Source organism: Haemorhous mexicanus, chromosome 2, assembly GCF_027477595.1.
Source record: "Haemorhous mexicanus isolate bHaeMex1 chromosome 2, bHaeMex1.pri, whole genome shotgun sequence".
Classification (NCBI taxonomy): Eukaryota; Metazoa; Chordata; class Aves; order Passeriformes; family Fringillidae; genus Haemorhous; species Haemorhous mexicanus.
Genome location: NC_082342.1, coordinates 16,737,147 through 16,760,616, shown reverse-complemented (window position 1 = coordinate 16,760,616; position 23,470 = coordinate 16,737,147). Strand labels below are relative to the sequence as shown.

At 39.5% G+C, this 23,470-nt stretch overlaps 1 protein-coding gene across 1 annotated transcript in view; it reads left to right on the top strand.

Annotated features, from left to right (window-relative positions):
- IMPG2 (interphotoreceptor matrix proteoglycan 2) overlaps positions 1–22,626 on the top strand; it is a 51,539-nt gene extending 28,913 nt beyond the window's left edge. Inside the window, exons 7-21 of the mRNA XM_059870294.1 lie at positions 571–617; positions 1,077–1,168; positions 4,156–4,317; positions 5,371–5,429; positions 6,738–6,755; positions 8,656–8,900; positions 9,534–9,616; positions 13,175–13,487; positions 13,955–15,612; positions 16,503–16,722; positions 17,932–18,142; positions 19,812–20,000; positions 20,188–20,386; positions 21,288–21,367; positions 22,261–22,626. Coding sequence (XP_059726277.1) covers positions 571–617; positions 1,077–1,168; positions 4,156–4,317; positions 5,371–5,429; positions 6,738–6,755; positions 8,656–8,900; positions 9,534–9,616; positions 13,175–13,487; positions 13,955–15,612; positions 16,503–16,722; positions 17,932–18,142; positions 19,812–20,000; positions 20,188–20,386; positions 21,288–21,367; positions 22,261–22,273 — 3,589 coding nt within the window. The 3' untranslated portion in view covers positions 22,274–22,626. The remainder of the gene's footprint in view (positions 1–570; positions 618–1,076; positions 1,169–4,155; positions 4,318–5,370; positions 5,430–6,737; positions 6,756–8,655; positions 8,901–9,533; positions 9,617–13,174; positions 13,488–13,954; positions 15,613–16,502; positions 16,723–17,931; positions 18,143–19,811; positions 20,001–20,187; positions 20,387–21,287; positions 21,368–22,260) is intronic.
- The last annotated feature ends 844 nt before the right edge of the window (positions 22,627–23,470 follow it).

The following is a 23,470-nucleotide window of genomic DNA, read 5'->3' as shown; positions in this document are numbered from 1 at the left end:
TCATGTGATTGTTCTTCTTTTCACATTTGGCCCAGAGTCATTTTATGCATGTGTGTGAATCCCATAAGTGGGTTTGGAAACTGATGTGTTTTGAAGATTTCCAAATAAGCAGAGTAAAATTAATTATGGAAAGAACCCATCTTCTTGCAGCAATTTCAGTGCAGTTGTGGTGTTTTAGTGCTCTGGGGGAGGATAGTAAAAACTGAATGGTTTATACAGTATTACCAGTTACCTTTGCAGTTTATCTCTGCATTTGCTTTCTTTACAGAACTAGAAGTCAAAATTATTTTTGCATGGGACTCCAGGTCATTTGGGATATAAGAGGCTTGGCAACACAGAGACACACATGATGTGTTGTACGATGCAAGGGACCCAAAATCTAAGTTGCAAAATATATCAGAAATACAATTAAGCCTTATTTTTATGAAGTTATGAGCAAAATAGTACCATGAAAAATTTCTTCTGCACATGTGCTTCTTGGTATAGTATCAGAATCACCGAAATATCAAAAAACTACAACATTTTTCTTACCATATCCAGCTTCAATTTCTGATTTTTTTTTTTATCTAGTGGGACTCCTACTCCACCTTTGGATGCTGATGTTACCACACTGAGAGGTCAGTTTTTATCTAACTGCTGTTAAGGCTGATTCTGAATTACCAGAAAATTGAGAAATTCATGTGTTGGGATGTCAGAAAGAGCTCTGAATTTTCACAACACTCTAATGCCATTTGTCATCTGGAGATTATGTTATGTGCTGACATTTTCTTATTTCATGAATTGTGAAAATCCTACTCAAGAAATTAGTTCTGTGCCGGTTTTACTGCACCTAACTTCATGTTCCCAAAAATACATCTGCTTAGCAGAATGTCAGCATCTTATGGTGATTTTAGTGTATTTGATACTTTTCCTCAGGCTTTTCATGTGTCTCCTATGCTTTTACTGTCATGATGATGGGAAAAGGAATCAAATTTGACTATTGGTTTATGCTTGCTGAACTGCTTCTGTGGGTGTATAGAAAAAGAAAAACAACAAACAAACACAAACAAAATAATACTGCTCTCTTTCAAACTCAGATGCAGCTGCCAATGTTCCTCCCCCTCATGAGGTCTCCATTGAGGGTCCTGCGGGTGATACCATCCACGAGCATGACAATGTGGACACCACTGTGAGTGGGTTTTTTTCCTTTGGTTCAACATTCTCTTGCCTTCCCTACAAGATATTGTTTATGGTTATTTACATTTTAATAGCAATTAAAGGTGTTGTTAATATGGTGTCTTAATACAAACTAGGATTTCATAGTGATGCCTTTTTCTTGGTCCTAAAATTAAAGAGCCAGACACGGTTAAGGGGTAAAGGGTTTTTACCTCAGTATTTAATAAGGATTCTTATGGTGCACATATACAATCTTACAGACCTTGCAAATAAGTATATCTAACAAAGATGCTCCAATGAGAGGCTTGAATGAATAGTGTGACATCCCCCTATCCCCAAGTGTTCTCCTTTAGGTGGGCCTAATCCTGGTCTACAGGATGTGTTCTAGAGGGGGCCTTGGTTTCTCAAGATAGTGTAAGGCTTTCTGGCCTCCACCTGTGAGGCCTTTAGGGAGTTTGGTCTCCTAGCCAAACAGAATACGAGGACTATGCTAAGGTATCAGACTAAGGAATTATAAGTATGTATTGTAAAGGTACTGAGAATACATAAGAGGTATATTAAAAAAAAAAAAAAGGCAAAAAATCACCACAGCATCAATAAAATCAGGGAGTGAATTTCTAAAGTTTTAAGATGTTTTCCTGGGCAGATTTTTTTTTCATTTGAAGAGGCTTTGAAATACCTCTTCCCCCACAGAGGGAGATAAAATATCAGTTGAACTATCAGGTGAGGATTTTGCTATTGTCATAGGACTAAAGAGGGAATGCCTAGTGTCTCTGAAAGCTCCAAGAAGAATGTGAAACACTATTATTCCTATGGAAGCAGAATATTCCTTAGGTTGCTGTAGTAGAGCTTCAAGGGTCTGTGGGGCACAGTTGTGTAGGACAGCAGAGAGGTGGCCTGGACAGCCTCGAGACTCTGATACTCTATTCTTTTTCCTCTGTTGATGTAGGTTAACTTGTATTTAACATCTTACAAGTCACTCTTTCTGTGATATTTAACCAAAGCTCACAACACAGGGAAGTCAAGACCCCATATTTAAAACATGTCTCTAGAAGTGAGCTGACCAGCACACAGGTCCCAGGGCAGTATTTGCTTCTAGGAAACAGGTCCTCCAGATGAAATTTTAATTCCACACTCTAGAATCCAATTGCAGTATTCATGGGCCAACATGACTGAAGAAAATTTTGTAAACTAGTGTTACCAATCAATCAGCTGGCCTTTTTTTTTCTCTTGTAAAAATGAAGCTCTCAATGGATCACAGAGAAACTCACAAAGTTTCACATGCTGATTTATTGTACTGGAGTTAACTGGACCATATTGTTCAATAACCTAGTGTGGCCCTGAAACAAAACTGAACCAAACTGTACTTTCTTCTAGAGCTTTCAGTGCTGACTGGAGCTCTGAGGTTGGAATAAATACAGAATATGAAGCAGACAGCTTCTGACTCAAGTGCAGGGTCTGGCCTTATGTTATGTACCAAAAAACACTTGTGGTTTGGTCCCAAGAACAGCATTATTCTTCTTTTGAAACATAACTGCCTGGAATATTTCTACTGGAGCAGAGAATAGGACCACTCAGTAAATTGGAAAGGAACTAGAATTAGATTGCTGCTGCTGCTATAGCATTTTTACTCTGTACAGTTACATCCCACCTCATTGTTCTTAGCAGCCAAAATGCATTGCTGATTGCAAGGCCAAGAGTGAGCAAAGATCATCTTCTGCCCTTTGTATGTTTATTGTACCAGGTTGTAGGGGGGCTGATCAATTATTTAAACTACATGGTGTTGCAAACAGCCAAATGATAGCACTATGCCTGCTAAATGTGTATCTCTCAAATGCTAACTAAGTAATATACCAGTCCTTGTGGTCTTTGGACAGAGTTATCCACTGAAAAAGGAATGTGAGGGGTCCTAAAGAGAATTGAACTAAAAAATTTTAGAGGGTTCCTAAACAATGTAGTAGTTGCTCACTGATGGAAGATAAACTTTCTGGAGAAAATTTTTTTCATTTCCTACATGATGTATAACTTAGACTGCAGCTTTATTGAAAAGATCTGTTTTTCTGGCTCTCTATTTTTCTTTTTTAATAGGAAAAAACAACAAAGATGTATGTAAGTAGTCAAAGACAAAACCTGTGGAAAACGACATTTGGCTGAAGTTAACAAGCCAGCCTTCTCTTTCTTCCCAGACAAATCTCTATTTAAAAAAAAAATAATTTCTGTTGTCTTTCAGTATATCACAAGGAATAGTATGCTATTTTAAAAATACTAGGGAAGTAAGCAGAAAGCATGCCCAGTCATTCAAATTGGATTAAAACTTGGCTTTCACTGCTGCTTTGGCAACCATGATAGCTCCATGCATCTCTGATCCATGCCACAGCCACTGCTCTGGGGTTTTTGAAATAAATACTAAAATGAATAGACATTTTTGTAGATGCAGCAGTTGAAGCTCTCTGCTTTAGCTCAGCTGAGCTCCCATTGCCAGTGCCCATTGTATATCTGGGGGGATCCTTCACCTCCTGAGGTTGAACAACACAGAGTGTTATTCCAAACGTAGAACTTGGCAAAGGCAGCTTGTCTTCCAGGTGGAAGAGTGAGTAGGAGCCTTGTGATAAATGAGTAAATTTAGGGTAAATCAGCCTACACTGACTGGGCTCAAGTGAGGTGTTTGAGTAGCCATGGTTGCTCTTTAAATTGCTTCGTGAACATCCCACACATCTGTATTTCACTTTGTGCCTGAGGTCAGTGAGATGGATTTACACTAAAGGTGTCCAAATGGAAAACAGAATTATCTTCAATATGAGGATTCTCAGGAAGTGTTCTTGCTTAGTAGACTTCCTCATTAGTTGCTGCCTCTGTCCCTGAGGCTTGACGAGCTCTCCATGTTAGTGCCAGGCAAACAGGTGTGCTGATGGCTCCAGCAGTGCACACGCTGTGCTTGGGACTGCAGCATTCATGTGCCACTAAGTGTGTCTCTTCTCTCCCTCCTTCCTTCCCTTCCAGATCAATAACGAGATAAAGAAGCAGGATGAGAAGATAGCCAGGCCTGTAACTGAGCAGATGATTGAGTTCAACATTTTGATTGTTGGTGAGCAGTACAGTGAGGGGCTGAAGGACCCATCTGCTGCTGAGTATCAACTGCTGTCTGAACGATTCATTTCTCAGGTGATTCCCTTCCCTAACTTCATTTTTCCTTTTGCTGGCTCTGCAAAGCAATAGAGCAAAAAGCAGCTGTGCCAGGGCTGCTGATTTTTGTTTACCTATGGTTTCCAATATTTGTTTTTTATTTGTCTTGACAGTGGTAATTATATTGCCATCATATTTTGGGAGCTGGGTGTGTGTCTTCCTTTTCTCTTTAGAGAGGCATCCAAGTTGTCATACAGCTGCTTATCTTTTCTCTACCTTTGCCTCCTTCCTAGCCCCATTTAATTTGGGTTGGTTTTCTGAATCCTTTTTACTGGGGCTAACCCTGTGCCAGATCCTGGGCCAAATGGGAAAGAAATGTACTCTTTACTGCAGCCAAAAAGCATCACCATGGCTTTCACAAGTTGCTAGCATAGGCTAGACATCTTAGTTTTCCTAGTTGTGAGTCCCAGTAGCAATGCCATGGTGTGTGTGTGTGTGTGTAAAAAATGTTGGATGGGACAGAGTCCACCTGGCACATGGATATTCCACTCCTTTGATCCCTTGCCTGGTTTTCTCTGAGTTTGAATAAAGAAGCTCTTGGAAAAAAAGTCAGCAGTACTGTGATTGTTTAAGTGTCACCAGAGACAGTTTAAAAATAAGGAGATGGGGGAGGGGAACCAGAATTTACAGAGTAAAAAGTAATCCTCAACTGGCAAGGATTTTTGGAAGGTAAAAAACTTTCTAAACCAGCATGAACTTTCAATATTCTCTGTCTTGGTTTTGTCTCCTGTAGCACAATTGATTATCTTGGCAGTCGCTTTCCATTTCTCCCCTTGGAATGTTTCTATGCAGTTTTTGAGGAACGCTGGATGTTGTTCTTCATACTTTTTATTTCCCCTTTTTCTAATAATGAAACAATGTCGCCAAAACTGCTCTTCCATAAAGAAAAGAATATTTAACTGTTTTTCACCTCTGAGATATAACAGCTCAGATACATTTCTGGGCAATGCTAGAAACGCTTCCTAATTCTTCACCACATGAGCAGAAGTGAACAGGGTCCGTGTTAATTTTTTTGTTTTTCTGTCAAAATAGATTAAAAGCGTATTTGAAGGACTACCTGGATACAAAAACATCCATGTCCTGGATTACAGGTACAAAGATCCTGATGCATATATGGTGATTGAACATGATCATGTAGGATGGTGCAATGAGCTGACACGATGCTTGGCAGGATGTCAGGCATGTGTGGGAACTCCTAGGATGTATTAACTGACTGCTCTCATATTTGGTACCTCTATATATGTAACTGAAATAGAAATACAGAACTCTTTTTTTTCCTTCTGGCATTCTTCACATGAAATGTTTGCTGTGATTTTAAGACAAGGCATTATTGTTCAAGATTCTATCCTAAAATTAAAGGATATATTCGTATCTGCTACTTCTAATATACGCAAGTATTAACAAGGAAGGACACAGAAATCCTTTTGGGAAAAAATGGTGTATTTAAATTTATTTTTCAAATTCTTAATATTAATTTGGGATGGCTCTAAAGGTTAGTGTTTAGGATGTGTGAAGGTCTCTCACTCTTGGATCAAAAGAAAGAGGTGGGGGATAGTTTGATAAATGATATGGAATGTTTTAACTCTCTGTATTCCTAGAAATGTACTTTTAAATCCATTTGTGCTTCAGAATGACATTTAAAGTTAATTTATTAAGTTAATGCATCAAATGTAAAATGTCTAAGTTTTGGAGTACAGGGTTCACAAATTGTAATTTTTCTTGAATGGACTGGATATAACTTTGAGAATCTAATGAGTGTTTTCATCAGTTAATTTAAATTGTGTTTTCTTTGAGACTGTAAGCTGTCTTTCTTAGAATTATAGTCAGGAGTATTTTAATTAGCATACATGTAGGTAACAAAGCAACTGTGGTGAGAGAGGTTCTTGTAGTTGGAATCCTAGGCTGCATTCAGTTTTCAGCCTGGAAGGCAGCAAAACCTTCCATCTTGATATTTGCAGTCTAGTAGGTTTGCAAGCACTAGGTGCATTTTAGAAGACAAAAAAAGGGCTGATATTTCTGGCAAAGTCTGTTCTCTGCTGTGCATGACAAAAATCCCATTGGTTGTAAGTTAAACCTTTAGGTAGAATAAGTGATCCTTGATCTTCTTGATACTGACAGCAATTTACCTACGTTATTTACAATAATCTGAGATGGCTCTGCTCTGCTGATTCCTTGGGATCAATAGAAAATATCTTTTAGTTCTCTAAAAACAGAACAATTTGTTATGTAGCTGAGTAACTATGAATAACTATGCAACTAAAATGATTTTCCTGTATGTGTTTTCATATGGTTATGCTCTGTAGAATACCAAAGCAAATGTGTTAAATTTTTAAGACTTAAGGGAAGTTATGACATTAATTTAATGAGTTTTGCTGTTCTGTTTTTGTTTTTATAATCAGCCCTTCCGAGGAAGACAGGTAAAGACAACTTTTTTATAGACATTGTCATAATACAGATGGCAAAAACATGTTTAGCTGGAGGGCATTGTTTTTTGGGATTTGTATTTTTGTGTTCAGAGCAAGATAGTTATTTAACATAAATATTGTGAGAGAAGATTCTACCAGAAACTGCAAGAAACCGATCTGTTTCAATTAAGGATAAACCTAATTTGCTTATTTAAGTCATAATTAAAAAAAAAAAAAAAAAAAAAACCACGCCAGGAAAAATCATCCTAAACACAAGTCAGCTACTGGAGTAACTTGTATATAAGAATCTCTTTTGTGAAGAAAACAAGATTGCTGAACAACGACTCAAAGTCTTCATACTTTGCAGCAAAGTCTTGAATACATATGGGGTTATTATTATTACTGAAACTGAAGTAGATAAGAACCCCGCAGTTCTCCAGCAAAGGCTGTTGGCTTAGCTTCAAGAACAGAGGTGCTGCAGATCTTAGCAGAACTTTAATAAATGTTCTTTAACAGAACATGGGATTAGTCTGGACTTGTTTTCCATCAGACATATGCAAGTTAAGAATCCAGAATTTTCCTTCTTTAGGAAAGAAGTGTTAAGAATGTCACAAGACAGAAAAAGAACTGCAGCCTTAATTTACTGAATGCATTAATTTGTTCTGTGTGTATGTCAGCATAACCAGTTTCCATGAACAAGATTAAAGAGAATGAGCATTCTAACTTTTAAAAGAAGGTTAGAAACACAAATCTCTTTACAAACTATATGCAACTGTTCACAAGATGTTCAGTCCTTTCCAGAAAGAGGATGGTGTTGTAGTTATTTTTTAAGCGTTATGAATGGTAGCACAGTTGTATTAAACCTAAATGTTATGTTTGAGGAGCACATTCTGTTCCATCTTTCCTGTGCCTTTTCACTACTGCTCTCCTTTTCAATCTCCTCTGCTGACAGTCAGTGCCCATGGTGAGCCTATGGTGGGCTCATGTCAATGACAGAGACAGCAGCACAACCCCAGCTCCTGGGTTCAGTCAGTGTGTTTGTGAATTTTCTCTGTTGTATCTGGAACTGGGGTTTTAAAGACTTCTCTGAACAGAGCCATTGTTTTAGAAATCCAATCCAGCTCTGTGGAATCAGGAAAACCTGCATTCAGAGCACATATTTCTAATGCTTCAGAGGCTACTTAATTTTTCTTGATGTGTTCTGTCTACAGCCAAAATGTGTTGCATCTTGTAAAGTTCCCTTGTGCTTAAGCCCAGCGTATGGTAAATCTGATTGCAGCCTAATCTGTCATGTGGAAAAGGACATCCAGATGTATTAAGGAAAAGAAAATTAAGAAAAGGAGGACAGCTAATATGAAAAACCCCTAAACTGTGCACAAACTGAGTTATAGAATAAATGATCAAATGAGTCTAGATAAATTTCCCTAATTTGATGAATTAAATACTATTTTATTACCATTAAAAACATTCTTTCAAGCAGGTTAATACTGCACAGTGGCAGAGATTAGGGCTCTCACTTGCTGCTATGTACAACATATTTTTCCTGTCTATTGTCATACCTCAGAGCCATTCCTATTTTTGGTATAATCTTAAAATCACCACTCTCACCACTGCATGCTGGTGGACCCACTAATAATGCTTGCAGAAAGTCAGTGTTTTGGTCTGCTTGTGGTCTGTCTGCCATTCACTAGTAGAAATATGGGACTGGCACCAGACCAGGTGTCAGTTTTGGGTTGCATTTCCCTTGAGAACTTTGTGAAAAGAATCAAGTAGTTTTTATTCATCCTTTAAAGCTGTGCACTTTTGTATTAAAAAGGATATTGACGTGTGCCCTTGTGGATAAAAAAGTGATTACTTGCTTAGGAAAATCTGGGATTTCTCATCTGTGTTCCTTCTCTTTGTACAACTGAAGTGGGGTGGAAGTTCACTATGCTGTCACATTTGATGGAAAAGCCATCAGCAATGCCACCTGGGACCTGATTAACCTTCATTCAAACAAGGTGGAGGACAACTCCTTCATGGGCATAGAGGATAATCCAACAGTTGTGTACACCATCAGTGATTTCCGAGATTATATTGCTGAGATCCTCCAGAAAAACCCTCTGCTTGAAAATGCTTCCATCTCTTTAGACCCAAACTCTCTTCAGCTTACTAATGGTGGGTATAAATTCTGATGCACTGGTGTGCCACACATATGACTTCTTATAAAATAAATCTCAGATGAGTAAATTTTTTAGCTGTCCTCTGAAAAATTAAACAGAATAAAATCAACTATGTTATAGCCTGTTTTGCTCTGATCTTAACCAGGTCAAGTCATTAGCAGTAGCATCCATTCTTCATCCATTAGCCTAGCCCCCCATTTAATTTTAATTCTTGTTTTAAAACTGAGGTTTGTGGTGTGCAGTTTCAGTAATACTTTCCAAAATTAATAGGAATAGAAGGGGGAAACGTGGTTCTCGTGATGCACATTGCATCAGGGTGATCTTCAAATTAGTAGCTCTGTGTTGGCCTTAGGCAGCACAAAGGGAATACCCAGATTATTGTTGAATATTCAGTGATCCTGCTAGAGGTGATGAAAGCGTGCTGACACCCCTTTGTTCTTATCTTTCCCCTTCACTTTCTGTCAGTGATTTGGAGGCATTTCCTGAAACAAAATCTCTCTGGCAAAATTTTTGAGAAGATTTTACTTCCAAATCTGAAACCAGAGAGGGTTTTTCAGTCAGTCTTTGAACACGACTTCCTCACACTGTTACTGCAGCCTTTAGATCCCAAGTGTTTCTATTTCCACAGTGAAGGAAATACTGCACTCCACCTCAGAAGACCCATCCTGGATTACTGAGCACCCAGTTGTGCTGGAGCGCCCGGAGTTTGATGTGAGTATGGTTCTCAGCATTGGCCTTTGGACACATTTGAACAATTTAGTTCAGCAAGGTAGAATTGTAGCCAACACTCAGAGCTTCTCTATCCTGTTGTTCATGCAGAGTAAGTACTAATGAAGGCACTCCTTATATTGGAGTAAAAACTGGTGAAACCTCTCACGTGACAATTCTAGTGTCTGCTGCCCAACAGTTTTCTGTGATCATCCTATTCTGATTGTAAACATTTCTAAAGAGGTGATTCTTCCTTCCATGCTGCTACTTTTTTTTGGAAAGAAGAAATAGATGTAGACCCTACAGCTGGCTGCTAGAACAGATAAAACACTAAGTTTCATAAGCTCTTTTTGTTACTGTATTTATTTCAAAGAAAAATTCTCAATTTGGTTTTAAAATTATGTCCACCTTCCTAATACCAGCAGAGGAAAATAACTGACACTGGTTCTTTTTTTTTTTTGTCTCTTGAAATTGTAATTTTCTCCTCCGACTCCCTCTGGAATAATCCAAGGCACAGACTAGAGTTCTCTTTTGGACAGGAGACTTGGTGTCCCTGACCATGTCTGTACAAAGGGACTTTAGCAAAGATACTGAGCTAGGTGCCAGCAATGCTGAGATCAAGTCAGTTCTGCCAACAGAGAGATCTTCTGAGTGCTGAGCCATTGTCTGGGCAGTTGGTTTCTGCTCTCTGCTCTGTTCTGTAACACAGATGTGCTTTCAACAAGAAACGAGCTCAGATCATGCCCTAAAATCCAGACCCACTTGTGCTGGTTCTTACTCAGTCCATCATGAGATAATGTTATGAACACAGACACATTTAATTTTAGCCATCTTCTGAAATTTTTTATGTAAGCAAAATTTGTTTTCACAGAATGCAAATATTGTTAGAATGGATGTAGGTATGACAGCTTTCTCTGAGTCTTAAAAACTACTCATTGATGTCTAAAATAAAAATTCGTGTGGATTTGCCATAATGGATTAAACATGGTGTAGATAAACAACAATTTAGGTTGGCTTTCAGAAAAGGGCTTTCTCTACTGGAGATATCTTACTGGAGACATCTAACTAGTCTAAAATGTTGTTTATTGTAGTAAGTAAGTAGTCTGCCATTCTGACAGGTGTGCAGGCAGGAAGATATTTTAGAGTAGTGGTAGCTTTGCAATAATTAATTTTAAACTGTTTTTTTGGGAGTATTATTATGACAAAAAATTGTGGAAGTAATATTTCTCTAATCATGACTGTGAATAAAGGCTTCTATACCTTCAGTCAAAAACTCTGATAATGTAAAAGGTATCAAGTATTTCCCCAAACCAGCTGTGTACAATCTGCCATACACAGGTAATTTGCAAAGTAGCTTCAGATAAATATAAGAAAATCCTATATATGCTTAAACAGTACACAATTATTTCCACAGATGTCAAACCTCTATGATTCAAGTAGCAGCTTTCAAGTAGAACTGTTACCTATGGAAAAGAATTTTGCTATAGTTTTCCCCAGGGGATTTGAGAATAAACTGGATTTGCATTAGCATACCAATATCATGACATTACATGGGACTGTCATGATTTCACCATCCAATTGCTACTAGATGGTACAACTGATTCTTTTGAGTTTTGCAGCTCTCTTTAAAAGTAAAGCAAAAATCAGGTCTAGTTTTTGAAATCTGTATTTTCTCGTTTATGTTGAGTTGTAAGAGGAAGAACACTCTGGCTTGAGGATTGCAATGCCTTTCTGGCAGCAGAAAATGAAAATCAGGGAGAAGAGTTCTGTGTTTACAGCCATCTATCATATTTGTAAGCCTTTTACATTCTGGTGAAAACCAGAAGTAGCCAATATGGTATTAAACTTGTTAGTATAATATATTGCCCTGTAACAAGAATTTTTGAATAATGTTAGTTGCCATAAGAGCATTTATCCACATTCAAATAAATGATGAGGTGCAATCCCTGGCAACTAAATGCTTACATTAAATAAATATATTGAGGAGAAATTCCTGGTAGTCCTAATTCATTCTTTATGGAATTTATATGTGTAATTTATTTCTAATTTTATTCAGTAACTCTTTTTACAGCTTTATAGTGGCTAGTCTTGCCAAAAATAAAATTGCTGGGGCACAGGTCTCTATGGTATATATCCTTTTCAACGGATTGTCACCATATAAATTAAAAAATTTGAATGAGAATGCAGTGGCATAACAACTGGCATTTTTAAATATGATCATTACATGCAAACAAGTAATTTAAGAAGAAAAAAGTACCTTAACTGTCCTGTTTCCAAAGCATTCAAATGCAGTTTGAATTAAGCTGAAAATTTAATTCACCCACATTTCAACCCGGAGTAAAATTTCAAATTGAGAAGTATTTGGCTTCTTCCCGTTATTCCTGCTGGTCAAGCAACACAGACAGTTTTGACAAGAAGAGTGTGCTACAGAAATTATTACAGTGGTTTAGAACTGAAATTACAGAAACATGTGTCCACGGTACTTTACTTGTCACTATTGGCAGTTTGTTAGCCCTTAGCAAATTGCTGCTTCTTGAAATTGCTTGGCAGTTTTTCAGGGTTTTTGGTCCTTATCCCACTGCTGTACAGCATTTATATGTGGGCAGGTATCCATGTAAAACACTAATTCCTGAGTTTTAGGCTATCAGCTTGCTTTCATAGCCTTGACACAATAACTTATTATCTTTATTGCCTTTTCCTAATATAATTACCTCATCAGACACCACAGTAGGAGGTTAATATTCAAAGATGAAATATGCTAACTACTTTAACTGTAAACCAACTAATGACTGGAACATGGAATAGTAAGTAAACAGTATGGAAATTGGAGATGTAATGACGAGTTATTTTTTCAAATTTCAAATAATCACAAATTCATTCTGCCTGCATTTTGTTGTTCATTTCTGCTGATAGATTTTTTTTTTTCTTTCTGCACAGGTATCTTGGCTTTGAGACTAAATTATTCCAGGTTCTAAATGCTCTTCATTATGTTCTGGTCTTTGTTATTCTCCTGGGTTCTCATACCCACAAACTAAAAGATATCAATAAATGATAACTGGGCATGCACTCACTGAAGTTCACTTTCTACACTGTTTCATGTATCACATAACTGAAATATTAGAATTACTGAATTGGTTGTGTGGCTGATGAATAACAGCCCATCATGCTTTAGAAAGGCAGAAAGAATTTATCTTTGATTTAGCTGGAGATGGACAGATTGATTTTTTTTTTCAGCATAGGAAAGGAGATGGGGTTGGATACAGATGGTAAATCTCTTAATACCCTAAGGGGTTCTGCACTCCAAGCAATCAGAATGGCTCCTTTCCATTTTTGGTGGACATGACTGGACATGCCATTTGTCAGAAGGATGTGCATCTTACATGTCTGTTGCACAAGGTTGGCAAGGGTCTCATCCTGCTGCTGTGCATTGCTCCCTCAGAGGCAGTAGTCTGAGGCTCGGCCACTGCCTGCTGTTAACCCCTTCTGTGTGTTCAGCCCAATGCAGACAACCAGTGATTCCCCTATAACAGTGGAAATATTAACAGTGGCTTTATGTTCCAGGACAGCACCTTTTTAGCTGAACGTCCTTCTGCAGATGAGTCGACAGTCAGCAATGCCTTGCCCTTTGATTACACCAAACCAGATTCCAGCTCAGACAGTGAGCAGGCCAGTGACAATGAAATCCAGCCAAGACCAGAGAACATTGACTATGAGGCCGGTTTGGAACCTGAAGCTCCACTTTCCTCAGAGGTTGATGTCACTTCTTTGCCTGATGGGCAGAATGTAGAGACTACTCATTTAGTCACTGTACCAGTGTTAGAGCATGATTCTGTGGACTCTCTGGAATGGCTTTCAGCCCCCAGCTCTTTAGATGGTAAGTTAATGATATTGACCAAAGCTTAAATTTGGATACAACTATTTCCTGATACTGACCAAACTATAGTTCACTGAAATGAGTTTTCAGAAAGGTCTGAAAATTGAGTATCTTTCTCTGCCCGTTTTTACCTTTTGTGTGCCCATGTATCCAAGAGCTATATACCAAGGTAAAATGCTTGTAATAGCTAATAATACCTGTTTCTCTCTTCTGGAAATGATACATACATGGCACTTGTTAAATAGCATAGAAATAATTTTGTATGTCTTGACTTGGCCCATAGAATATGTCTGAATGGAAAGTGGGAGAGGTTAACAGGGGTCCTTATGACTTTGGCATACAAAGGCCAGGATATATTTTGGAAAATGTGGAACACAGATCTACAGATAATAAAATTAATGAAATTTGACACTTTTTATCACAAACAACATCTAATTGTCAATTTGTTTTATTTTTAATGTTTGAAGATACTGGAGCATCTGAAGAACTTTTGCCTTTAAGTCCTTCTCACTTTGTGCCTGAAGAATCTCCATCTACCGATGACTATGCAGTTCCTTTGCTTTCTGCACCAACAGTGGCCTCTTCATCAGTTGTAGAGACTGATATTAAAGAGAAGGAAGAAGTAATCCAAGGTAGTCCTGAGGGCAGTGACAGTGCAGACTCTGTGGAAGAAATTCCTTTTCCCTTAGAAGTGCCCCCTATGGAAGACGAAACTGATATATTTCTTGGAGATAGAGTTATATATGATGATGGGTCTGGTTCAGCTTTTGATGGTTCAGGAAAAGAAATGGAATCAAGTATCTGGCCTTGGGAAGAAGCAACCCTGGAACCAGTTTTCTACCCTGGTCCTGATAGCTGGCTTGAAGATGACAATGAGTCCTTATTAAGCAAAACTGAGGATATTTCTGAAGGCATGATTTTAGACTATATTCTTAACTCTGGGAATAAATTAGATTACGATCTTTCCAAAGATGAGAATGAAGGGATAGTCGATATAAAAGATTTCCTTGATGAGTCTGAAATATTTGTCTTTCCAGAGACTACAACTCCGCAAGTACCTCTGTTACAGACAGAAGAGTCATCGTCTGTGGAACCATCTACACAGACAGAAACACTGGGCATGTATGACTCCTCTTTTGTCATGCCAGCTGGAGAGGCCCCTGTCTCACCACCACATACAGATCTGTCTGTGGAAGATAGTCTCCATACATCTGCAGGGAATGTCAGTATGGAGCAACCTGAGGAGTCTAGTGTGGGCCAGAACATAATCCCTGAAGTAGTTGAACACCGCAGCGAAGACAGGGCAGTGGTAGAAGAACTATTCACAGTGAAGCAGCCAGATGTAATGGAAGCTGCTACAATAGGGCACTTGGACACAATCTCATTAGAAACTATTCTGACTGCAGATCCTTCTGTGGTAAAGCCTGTTGCTTCCACAGAAGAGCAGCAAGCCCTGGATTCATCACTGGCAGACCAAGACACTCTTGGATCAGCAGTGAAGGAACCAGCTGATGTTTGGCCTACTGACAGGGCACTAGAAACCTCCTTAGATCAGACAGTGCAACCAGCAGTGCCAGCAGTGGTTACTCGAGGTTCAGCTGCAGGTCCTTCTGCAATAGGTCACACCACTGTCCTAGAGGGCTTTGCTGGACAGGACGGTACAGACCATGGCACACGTATTTCCATGAGCTTCAGCACTGCTATGGATTATCAAACAGTGAGTGTAACAACAAGCACCGCTGAGCTTCCATCCCATCTCCCTCCTGTGGGATCCACGCTATCATTGCCTGTGGCTACCTCAACAAAGCTGGAAGATGAAGCAACAAGAGTCCTGGATGTTTCAGTAGACCTGGGTCATGTTAGCACAGCCCAATTTTCTCCTGAGCAGACTGAGGAGGGAAGGAGAATGACTGAAAGTCACATTGAGCTAACCACTCGTGTCCAGTCCACAGAGATGGCCAGTGTGGCTTGGGCCACCCACGAAACTCACTACAGCAGCACCGTCCCGTCCCGAGCTCTAGTTGTGTTCTTCAGTCTCCGGGTTACCAACATGATGTTTTCAGAGGACCTGTTTAATAAAAACTCCCCTGAATACAAAGCCTTGGAGCAGCGATTCCTGGAACTGGTAAGAGTCACTTCTGTGCTAAATGTCCATTACCAGACAGACAAAAGCTGTTGGTAAATTATATTTAGTCATCCCTCAGAGAGAGCAACTCAAAACTGGTGTTTACATTTAAGACTTGTGTCCCTCTGTGGGGAAAGTTCTGTCTGGAAATGAGTAGTGGGATGCTGTTCATCTTTTATTCAGATATTAGTCTCTCTAAAGGAGAGCTCCTTGGCATCATGGACCAGCTGCTCTGCTGGTGCCAATGAATACAGCAGTGTAGCTGAAGTCACTATACACTCCTCCTACTTGCTTCCAGAGTGCTCTGTATTTAGTGTGTAGGGAGGTAGATGCAAGAAAACCTAGGGCTGTGAGCAGGTAACTTTTCTGAAACACATTTGACCTGTCCTAAGTAAGAGGTAGCTCAGAGAACTAAGCCATTCCTAACCTGACTGATGACTTGGAAAGCCTCACAGGAGTTACACAGCAAAAATGGCCAAATTTTAACTGGGAAATTCCCCTCTTCTGAGTGAAACAAACATTCTCCTGTGAGAGATGAAGGAAGCAAAGCAGAGAGAGGGAAGTGGGACATGCTCGAAGGAAAAATCCTGTGAAATGGCGAGTATTCCAGGTACTTAGATCAAGGGAGAACATGTGTCCTGAGAACTGTGTTTCTGAATTGTAGATTTTTAGAAACTCCTTGCAAATTGCTATACTCTTAAGAACTGCCTGAAGTACTCAGGCTCCTGGCAGGCTGCCAGCACAGACCTCAGCTGGTTAAAGATTAATGCCCTTGATGAAGGATTTGGATAACATCTTTCAGACTCTAATTGTCTGCTGCAGTAACTGTGCAACTGGCTCGAGCAGAGACTCAAAGATTGAGCTTTTCTGTCATATCCCCTGTGTTGCAGCTGGTGCCCTACCTTCAGTCAAATCTGACAGGATTCCAGAATCTGGAAATCCTGAACTTCAGAAATGGCAGCATTGTGGTGAACAGTCGAATGAAATTTGCCAAACCTGTGCCTCGGAATGTCACCAACGCTGTGTACATGATCCTGGAAGATTTCTGCAACACTGCATATCACACCATGAACCTGGCCATTGATAAATACTCCCTGGATGTTGAATCGGGTAAGGACAGCAGGAAAATGCAGCTTAAGGCAAGGGATCCAGACAAATTTCTGGTTGAAGTGCTAAGGATCCCAACAGTTCAGAGGCTGCCCACTTCTTGTCACAGGCTGGGCTTTAGAAAGACAGTCCTTCATAGAGAAAAAACAGACAAATTAAAATCTGCTCTGGGGCTGAAGAAATGAAAGTAAAAGTGGGACCCAGACAGAGAAAGCTGTATGGGGTCCATACAGATTTATGGAGAAAAAAAACCCCATGGAATTCTCTGTATAATGCCCCTGTATTTGACCTGGGAAGTGGAGGACAAGATGGCTCAGGGAGAACAGTGGTGCTCATCTCTCTTGTGATTGCTTTCATGTGTGGTTTGAACTTACTCCACGTGGTTATTCCCACAGGTGGTAGCCAGTTTACCTGCCAGGTGGGCATCTGCACAGGTAACAGTTGCTGCCTCATGCTTGGGATAAGGTCTTGGTTGCACTAAAAAGTTGCAGGCCCCCTTGATTCTCTGATACAGGGAGAAGGATTTTTTGGTTTTGTCCCCTGTCCAAGTTAGCCAGTGGTTTACCACATAAGCAACCCAGAAATATCTCCTGTTTTGAGGTTAGAGAAAGCTGAGTGCTGACCTGTTGGCATATGGTAGCTGTTCTTCCCAGATAGGTCTCTTATAAGGATGGTCTCATTAGCATGGCAAGTGTTCTGATATTGTTGAACTGCATGCCAGCCTCTTAAGCATGATACAAGTGAGAGATCTTGAATGCTACAAGCTCGTGCTCCTTGCAGACAAAAAGGCAAATCCCCTTACAGCAGATGGCGAGTGCCTGAAATCCCACTGCCCTTCCCCATATACTGCCTAGGTTTTCCATAGCAAGAAATATTGGAGATCACCTGTGGTTTTCTCATTTGTGAGAGTTCCAGCAGACAGAGAAAATAGGAGGTTCTGTCTGTTTCAGGATGAAAACAGACAGAAAACAAACATGATATTTGCTTTTTTGACTGTTTTTTGAGTGGTCTTAGCCATGCCACCGGCGTGTGCAGACAGAGGAATATTTGCTAGTGCTTGTTCACCTTAGCAGAACCCTTTGTTACTCAGGAAAGATGCATACAGGATTTTTGTGGATTATCGTGAGACCATTAGAGAAGACAGCAGCCAGCACCTTGTCTCAGTTAAGGCTCTCCCCTTTCATTAATAGTTTTTACTCTGTGTATTGTCAGGTGAGCAAGCAGATCCCTGCAAGTTCCAGGCCTGCAACGAGTTCTCTGAATGCTTAGTAAATCGCTGGAGTGGGGAAGCTGAGTGTGTCTGCAACCCTGGCTACCTCAGCATCGATGGGCTGCCATGCAACAGCATTTGTGACCTGCAGCCAAACTTCTGCCTGAACGACGGCAAGTGTGACATAAGCCCTGGGCAAGGGGCCATCTGTAGGTAGGTCACCCTGCTGCTGGAAGTTGTGCTTCCTGGATGAAAACTCCTATTGCACCCTCTCTGTTGTAGCATTCCATAAGATTTGTCCAAAATTCTGTGCAATGTTGTGTAACAAGTGACTAGATTGTGATAATCATTCGTGTTATGCTGCTCAGTGCAAGTCGCAGTATGAACATTTGTTTTCCTAGGTATATATCATAAATGAGACAGTAACAAATTAATAGAACAGAAGCATCAAAAAATAAAACTAACAAGGAGTAGAGGTTGTAATGGAACACACTCTGTTGTTCAAATCACTTTTATTGGCCTTTGGGGGACAGAATTTACCTCTGGAGGTTTTCTCAAATAGCAAAGTGTTTGATAGTGTCATGTCACCTATGAGAGTTAATTCCATAACACAAATTTATGTCCGAACATCACATTGATAGTGCATAAATACATTAAATATACTGCTTTTGGTCTGGAAAAAAACATAAAAGTAAATCAGTGTATATTTGGGAAAAATCATGTGGTTTCATACAAGGATGAAGGAACAGGCCCCAGATATTTGCTTAAAAAGAAAGATACAGGATTGCTATATTTTGCAGGTAATCAAAAAGACTTTGTACAAGATGAAGACAAATTGGTGATGCCCCTGACATAGCACTTTACTTTTTACTTTTCAAACAATGTAATAGTCTATTTTTAAAAAATAAAATGTGCCTATCAATAAAAATTAAGAAAACAACCACAAACAGTAGTATTACTACTGGTAGTTATTTATGTTTCTTCACGTGATTTTGTTTTTAAAGTTCACCTAGAACTTCTCTAAAGTCAATCTTAGACTGCTAACAGAAGAAATAAGAAATGGTTTTAGAACTTTGAAATTGTATATTGTCACAGATGCATTATGCATTTAAACATTTGTGTGATAGTGTTAATCAGAAGCAGGTAAGTATCTGAAACCAAGCCTGTTCCAGTTCTGCCTTTGCAGTGATGATACATCACATGCAAGGCTCAATCAGGGCAGGAGGTTTTTTTCAGTCTAAATAAACACCTTCCAATTTGAACGCCTCACAGGGTATTGTAAATTTCATAAAGCACAGGTGTTTTCCACAAATGCATTACCCTTTTGCTATTTTTCCTACCTTCATTCAATTCCATGGTTGGGGTTGATCATCCTGGAGAAGAGGAGGCTCCTGGGAGACCCTTTCTGTGGCCTTTCCATACTAAAGGGAGCTTGAAAGAAGGGTGAGGACAAGCCCTTTGGCAGGGTCTGTTGTGACAGGGCAAGGCTTAATGGTTTTAAACTAAAATAAGGTAGATTCAGACTAGAGATAAGGAAGAAATTTTTTACAGTAGTGAAACACTGGAACTGGTTATCCAGAGAGATGGTAGATGCCCCTGGATTGGATGGGGCTCTGAGCAACCTGATCTAGTTGAAGACATCCCTGCTCCTTGCAGAGGACTAGATGACCATTAAAAGTCTCTTTTAACTCAAACTGTTACATGATTATCTACCAAAAAGTATGTCCTTAACAATAACAATAATAAAGAAAATTAGTGATTGGACAATGCAAAGATTTTTTTTTTTTGGGTAATTTAACTGAGGGCACATCATAACAGGAACTTAAATACATTAACCAAAGCTTTTGCTGGTGTGTAATTTCCCTGTGTTTCTTTGTGGCAGGTGCCGTGTGGGAGAGAACTGGTGGTACAGAGGGGAGCACTGTGAGGAATACGTGTCTGAGCCCCTGGTCGTGGGTATTGCAATTGCTTCTGTGGCAGGATTCCTTCTTGTGGCATCTGCTGTCATCTTCTTCTTGGCCAGGACCCTTCGAGATCAGTACACAAAGAGTGATACTGGGGACTCCCAGGGGTAGGTGACGCCATCTAATATTTTAAACCACACCAGCTACAAACAGGATAATTCTGTCATCAGTCCTATATCACACGGTGTACAAGCAACAGGACGTACAGGCACCTCCAAATGCCAGGCTTCCTTAGTCTATCTGCTGCCCTCCCAGGCTGCAGAGAAGCTCACAGTGTGTTTATTGCTCCCCCAGGCAGGGTGACAGCCTCTCGTCCATTGAGAATGCAGTTAAATACAACCCCATGTATGAGAGTGACACGACTGGCTACAGCCATTATTACCGGAGATATCCGCAGCTCACGTCCTACAGTTCCACCAGTGCAGAGACATCCACAGACTACAGCAGTGAAGAGATCAGGCACATTTATGAAAACAGTGAGCTTACTAAGGAGGTAAATGACCTTGTTTTCATAGTGGCATGGGAAAGATCATGGAAACAGTAAGCTTATTCCACACTTGTAACCTCAGAGGTGGGCTCGATCTTTCCCCAGTGTCTGTGCTCCAGACAAACAGGTTGCAGCTGCTGCAGCTATTTGAAAGAAGACAGAAAAGCTTGCTTTCCCTGCTTGCTTTTAGAGAAAGTTATGGTTTTGTTCTGACCTGTAATGAATTTCACATTATAAAGGAGCTGATCCTTTAGATAACTTCACGGGAGCTGGGGAGGTTTGATGTATTACTTGACACAACATTTACCTTTTAAAGCCAACTCTCTTATGTAAGAGTAGTTGCACAGTGAAAAAAATTGGTACATCCAGGCCTTTTCACAGGATGCTTTTGTTTTGGTTGTTTTCTGATTGTTTTTAAAGTTTATATCTCTCTATAACCTGCAGGTTAGATCACATCTTACTTCTTCCTGTATACACAGTATCCAAGGTTTACTCTAGAAGGGAAAAGAGAAGGGATTTACATCCCAGAACTAACCACAGATCCTTAAGCAACTGTGAGAGGTGTGAATCCAGTATGTAGCTGATAGGCTGACTGGTAGGCAAAGAGAGATAAATGGTTTTGTGAAAGCCTGTTGAAATGTACACTCTGCCCGAACCCTGGTTTTGATTTGAAAGTGAGGTATTACCAAAGTCAAACAAAGTGCTTCACTTATTTTTTTTTTCAATTGGAAAAACTATAATAAAATAAAAAAAATAAAGAATTTTAGTGTTGGAGTGCCCAATTTCAAGCTCCACTCTTTGAAATAGAAACACATAGGAGCTTTATTTCCCAAAACCCAGAAATCAGTTATTTCAGTAGCATTCTGATTTCTATTATGTTCTTACAATTCTGTTTATTTTATTCCAGGAAATTCAGGACAGAATTCGAATTATAGAGCTCTACGCTAAAGACCGCCAGTTTGCAGAGTTTGTTAGGCAGCATCAAATGTGAGTGAAATGTCTTGTCTGGATAACTAACTCCTTTGATATTTTGTCCGGTGGCCTTCACATTACTGTATTATTTTTTAAGGTTCTAGAAATGCTAGGACACTGGAGGCTAAGATTTCAACATTATTTTTAAAGAGGTTCAACCCTTTTACAGTATTTAATAATCCCAGAAGTCCCAGGGGAAACAAAAAAAAAAAAAAAAAAAAAAGGCAGTGAAGAGGAATCCCAGAGTTAATGGGTGTCAGAGCTCTGACATCAATTCAGGTCCCTGAAAGCACAGATAGCTTTACTTTACTTATTACTTCTTCTGGTGTAATTCCCATTGCCCAGTGCTTTGTTCACAACCAGAAATTTTAAAAAGCCAAAACAAAACTGCTAGTTTGTCTCGAGTTCTGAAGATTTGGCAACTGACCAGCACCAGACAGATCATTGGTACAGTCCTGTCTGATATGGCGGGCACTGTCTGTAACAGAAACTTTACAATTCCAAACGATTAATCAATTTGAGCTGTGTGCTTTGATAAAATCCAAGAACAAGGAAGGTCCTCAAAGACTGAATCGTTAGCATGAACTGTATTCCTGCTGTAGGAAGCAGCAAACCACAACTTGTTGGGTTACTTTGAATGATACTGTAGTACAGTTCCTTGGCATCCTATTGAAAATATATACAGCTGCAAAATCTCGTGTTCCCAGATCTTCAGCAATGTTTTTTTTTAATTGAAAGGAACAGCAGCTCCCATTTTTCCATGTCAGTCGTTAATTTTTTTTCTTCTTGAAAAGGATCAGCATCTAGATTTTCCACAGCTGGAAAGCAGTAAGGGCTGCCTTGTATAAGCCTTGAATCAATGTGTGAAAGGATGAACTTAACCACTGCTTTTCTGTTTTTTGTTTTAGGAAGCTGCTTTAAGAAAAAAAGAAATTGATAGAATACACATGGGAGATAAATGCTACCTTGCTGCCCCAGCAACGGGCTCAGATGTAACTGCAAAGTTACTTATAGTCTTAACATTGCATGGATGGACAGATGTTTTATACATGAATGGCTAAAATGTACAGATGTCTGTTTATCTCAATTTCTTCTGGCTTTTCCGTGTAAACTGACACTTTTAAGAAGTAATCAGAAGTGGCAGAGGTTATGAAAGTTCATTTTTCTTTAACTTCAAAATGGACATTGAAAGATTTTGTATACAAAGGCAAAAAAAAAATCTCCTTGGATAAGACAAGATACATGCACAACCAAAATAAACTGCATATTGGAAATCCCTGCCTGGCATTTTATCCCCTCACAGGAGCTTCCAGTGGAAATTCTGTGTGTATGAAACACTAGCAGAAGGAGATATTCAATTTGCAAAGGAATGAGTTGTAGGGGAGAACTATTGTGCTAGAGTTATGTTAGCATTATTTTAAAGCATTCACAAAATTTTAAAGCAGACACAAACAAAACCTCACTGGAAAAGCTTTTCTTCTGTACAGATGCCTGATGTACATTTTGCTACCTGGCATTAGCAAAGCAGAGGATTGCATGGAGCCTGCAGCCCCCCGAGGTCTCTCCCTGGAATACAGGGAGCCTTGGCCAGGCAGGACAGTGCTTCTGCAGCACGCTGCAGTGTCTTTAAAGCCAGGATGGGTGATTCTCCAACTCATTCTGGCAGACACCCAAGCTGGGGCACAGAAGGGCTTCTATCATACAAATGTTCTGTGAAGCTTAAGTGGCTAACATTGATTTTTACCTTTTTTTTTTTTTTTTTTGTATGTAGACATTTTGTTTCATATTTTGTAAGTTAATTGCATTATTTATTTGTTGTGTGTTTCCTTCCCAGCTTGTTTTCATAATGGATTTAGTTGTTGAAATAGAAAGATGACTAGTTTTAATAATGAAATACTACTCTGGCATTTGTGCCCATTCTTTTATATCTATATTATATTTAGTGTTTACTCAGTGTTGAATTCAGCCAATATTTGAAATTACTGAACTGGGCAGTAGCCTGCCATGAGTTCCCTTTCAAAGCCAGGTACTTAAGTCAATGCATATTTGGTAGATGTCGACACTTTCCTGCGAGGAAGGGAAAAACTGGAATTATTCTTAGTTTTTTGGAAATCAGCA